General features: G+C 34.6%; 1 protein-coding gene across 1 annotated transcript; it reads left to right on the top strand.

The window, feature by feature from the left end:
- The first annotated feature begins 887 nt into the window (after positions 1-887).
- LOC109217536 lies at positions 888-2,588 on the top strand. The gene is made up of 3 exons (XM_019381796.1): positions 888-989; positions 1,273-1,854; positions 2,341-2,588. Exons 1-3 carry the CDS (start codon positions 947-949, stop codon positions 2,586-2,588), a joined length of 873 nt encoding a protein of 290 aa, XP_019237341.1. The 5' UTR covers positions 888-946.
- The last annotated feature ends 394 nt before the right edge of the window (positions 2,589-2,982 follow it).

The following is a 2,982-nucleotide window of genomic DNA, read 5'->3' as shown; positions in this document are numbered from 1 at the left end:
CACGTACCCAACCTGTTGGCACATGCACATTCTACCAACTTCTTGAGAAGCAGAGTTACTTATTCACATAATAAGTTTCCTCTAATATTTATTTTTTTGATAACATAGCACAATCTAATTGGTTATTTATTCTTGAGACATTCAATCTTAGCTAAGGTTTCGCCAATTAAAGTCAAATTTTAATTTTGAAAAACTACTTAGCTTTCAACTGACATTTTGCTCATTAATACATATCTTTTATGAGAGTGGGTACACTAGCAATTTTTTTTGCTAGTGTACCCGAAAAGTAGGTACACTAGCAATTTTTTTTGCAAAGCGGGTATAAGTTAAAAGGTGACATAAAAACTAGGTATAGATGCAAATCCCCCTACAAGTTTTCTCTTTGGTTAATACATACATTGAACAATTAACTGAACTAGCAGCCCATATCAATTATAAACTCTAAATAAACCTATTTTATTTTTATAACTCATTTTAAACGTCGAACACATCCTTTTTACTTTTTTTAGCCAGATAAGCTAGTTGATAAGTTAGCCGTAACTGTAGGGATTGTGATTTGAAATCACTTAATTTTAGGGATTATAGGGGATAAGGCACCTATATGAAAATATACGAATATGATAGAGGAAATGAACAAAATCGTCCCTAATGTATGGACGTTGGATCCATTTGGTCCCTGATGTACAACACCTAATGGAAAAGGTCCTTAATGTATATTAAAAGCTAATTAGTTTAGTCTTTAGCCCTAAAAAGTGATGGCACCCTCTAAAAATCCGTCAAAATTAACGGAATGCACGTGAGGAACAAAAGTACAAACAAAAACCTCTGTCTTCTTCCATCATCCCCAAATGTGAACCCATCTCTTTTCCAACAAAAATCATGTTTATCTCTCTTACCGGTTGAGTAAACTCAGTCGAGACAAGCAAGGTTTCTCCATTGTTGAACAATGTTAATCAAAAGAAATGATGTCCGATCAAACCCATGTTATGGTAAGAATTTACAATAGGTTATTTTGCTTTTGCCGAGACAAGTAAAGTTTTTCCAACCTATTTTTCATTCACAATATGATGGGTTGTTACTATTAATTTTTTAATCCTCTTATAAAATTCCACCCTTTTGATTTATTTTTTACCGTTTGTATTATTTAGTTGTTATAATATAGTGAATTCAGGAATATTTAGAAGTTGGTGTTGCTTAAAAATATACATACTTCATTTTGTAACATCTACAATATGGTCCTGACGTGTTAAAAATGTATTCTTTTATCTGTAGATCCTGTGTCCGAGGACGCATTTTTCAGTATTAAAGTTTATCATAAAGGATCGATGAAACATCAACCAACCAAACAATATGTTGGTGGAATCGTTGACTACTTTGACTATGTCGAAATGAAGGATCTCAATCTTGCTGGTCTGAAGAAAATGGTCGAAATATGTGGTTATCTTACTGACTCGATAACATTTTGGCATAAATGCGGAAAGTTCGGTAACAGATGGAGATTAGTCTCCACCAAAGTTGAAGCTCACACAATAGAAAAATTCATCCCTAAAGATAGAGTAATGGAGTTATTTTTTGAACATTTGGACTCTTATATTGGAATAGATCCAGTTGAGCTTGATTGCCAAACTAGTTGCATTCCAAATAATGAAGATGTTACTGGACTTGTTAACAAAGAGCTTGAAAGGGAGAATTTATCTGGCAGGGATGAGTTTGAGGATTCTAAAAATGAATTTTCAGATGAAGATGCAATGGTTGATAAACATGGACAATTTAAACATTGCTTTGAGGATGGTAGAGAGCTTGTTAGTGCTAAAAGACAGAGGAAGATGTCAAATAAAGAGGGTGTTTGGATGGGCTTAAAAGCTCTTTTAAGCACTTTTTTATTTTTTAGAGTGTTTGGCAACAAAAAAAGCTGCTTAAAAAAAGTTAAAAATTGCTTAAAAAAAGCCAAAAGCAACAAGTTGGTTGATCCCAACTTTTTTGATTTTGGCTTAAAAACCATTTTAGTTTGACCAATAAAATTACTCTCTTGCCCTTATAAGTTTTTATAATACCAAAATTACCCTCTTCTTTCCTCTTCCTCTTCATTTTTCTGTACTTTTCTACAAGCAATTGCCCTTTTATTTTTGTCTTTTTAATAAGAAAAAGTGCTTACCACCACTTGTTTGCCAAACACTTCAACAACTTTTTTTAAGCTTCAGCACTTTTATCCAAACATGTAACTGCTTATTTATAAAATAAGCTGCAGCACTTAAAAGTTGCTTTTAAGCACTTGTGCTTAAAAGCCACTTTTTTTAAGCCAATCCAAACGGGCTCATTCTGATTTTGTGAACTTTGAAGACAACAAGAGTTTGGATAGTGATTCCGACAACGAGAGCTTTGATTTTCCAAAGCACAATCCAATGACTGATGGAAAAAATCCAGTGTTAGCTTTGGAATATACCTTTCATAGTAAGAAGGAGTTAAAAAATGCAGTAACAACTTATGAGGTAAATGAAGGGCGGTATATCAAGTGGAAAAAGAATGATAATATACGGATTAGAGCAGTGTGCATACACGACGATTGCGAATGGGAAATAATGGCGTAAAAAATGCACAAGGACAAGGCATTTCAAATAAAGACTTTGATGTTTTAACTTCAATACCACACAAGAGGGGGTGATCTGTGTGGTGTCCAATTTTTCGCTTAAACTGATTATGGAAGGACCTGCTTCTTTGTAACGACCCGGTCGGTCGTTTTAAGAATTAACGCCCCGATCCCCCATTAACTGCATTTCCCGTATTTGTTTCTGCTATTGTGAGTTGCCGGGAAGATCTATTTGGAGTTTCGGAGAGTTTTGGGACACTTAGTCCCTAAAAGAGAGTTTAAGTTTTAGAATTTGGACCGTAGTCGGAGCAGTATAAAGACGGCCTCGGAATGGAATTCCGTTGGTCCCATTAGCTCCGTTGAGTGATATCGGGTTTAGGAGCGTGTTCGGATTG

Source organism: Nicotiana attenuata, unplaced genomic scaffold, assembly GCF_001879085.1.
Source record: "Nicotiana attenuata strain UT unplaced genomic scaffold, NIATTr2, whole genome shotgun sequence".
NCBI lineage: Eukaryota > Viridiplantae > Streptophyta > Magnoliopsida > Solanales > Solanaceae > Nicotiana > Nicotiana attenuata.
The sequence above is the reverse complement of the archived record's forward strand: the minus strand, read 5'-3'. Positions and strand labels throughout refer to the sequence as shown.

Bases quoted from the DNA above. Each gene is read 5' to 3' on its own strand.
- LOC109217536 (XM_019381796.1), top strand. From the start codon at position 947: ATGTTAATCAAAAGAAATGATGTCCGATCAAACCCATGTTATG. The intron at 990-1,272 runs GTAAGAATTTAC...TTTTATCTGTAG, and splicing joins CCGATCAAACCCATGTTATG to ATCCTGTGTCCGAGGACGCA. The intron at 1,855-2,340 runs GCTTAAAAGCTC...TGAACTTTGAAG, and splicing joins TAAAGAGGGTGTTTGGATGG to ACAACAAGAGTTTGGATAGT.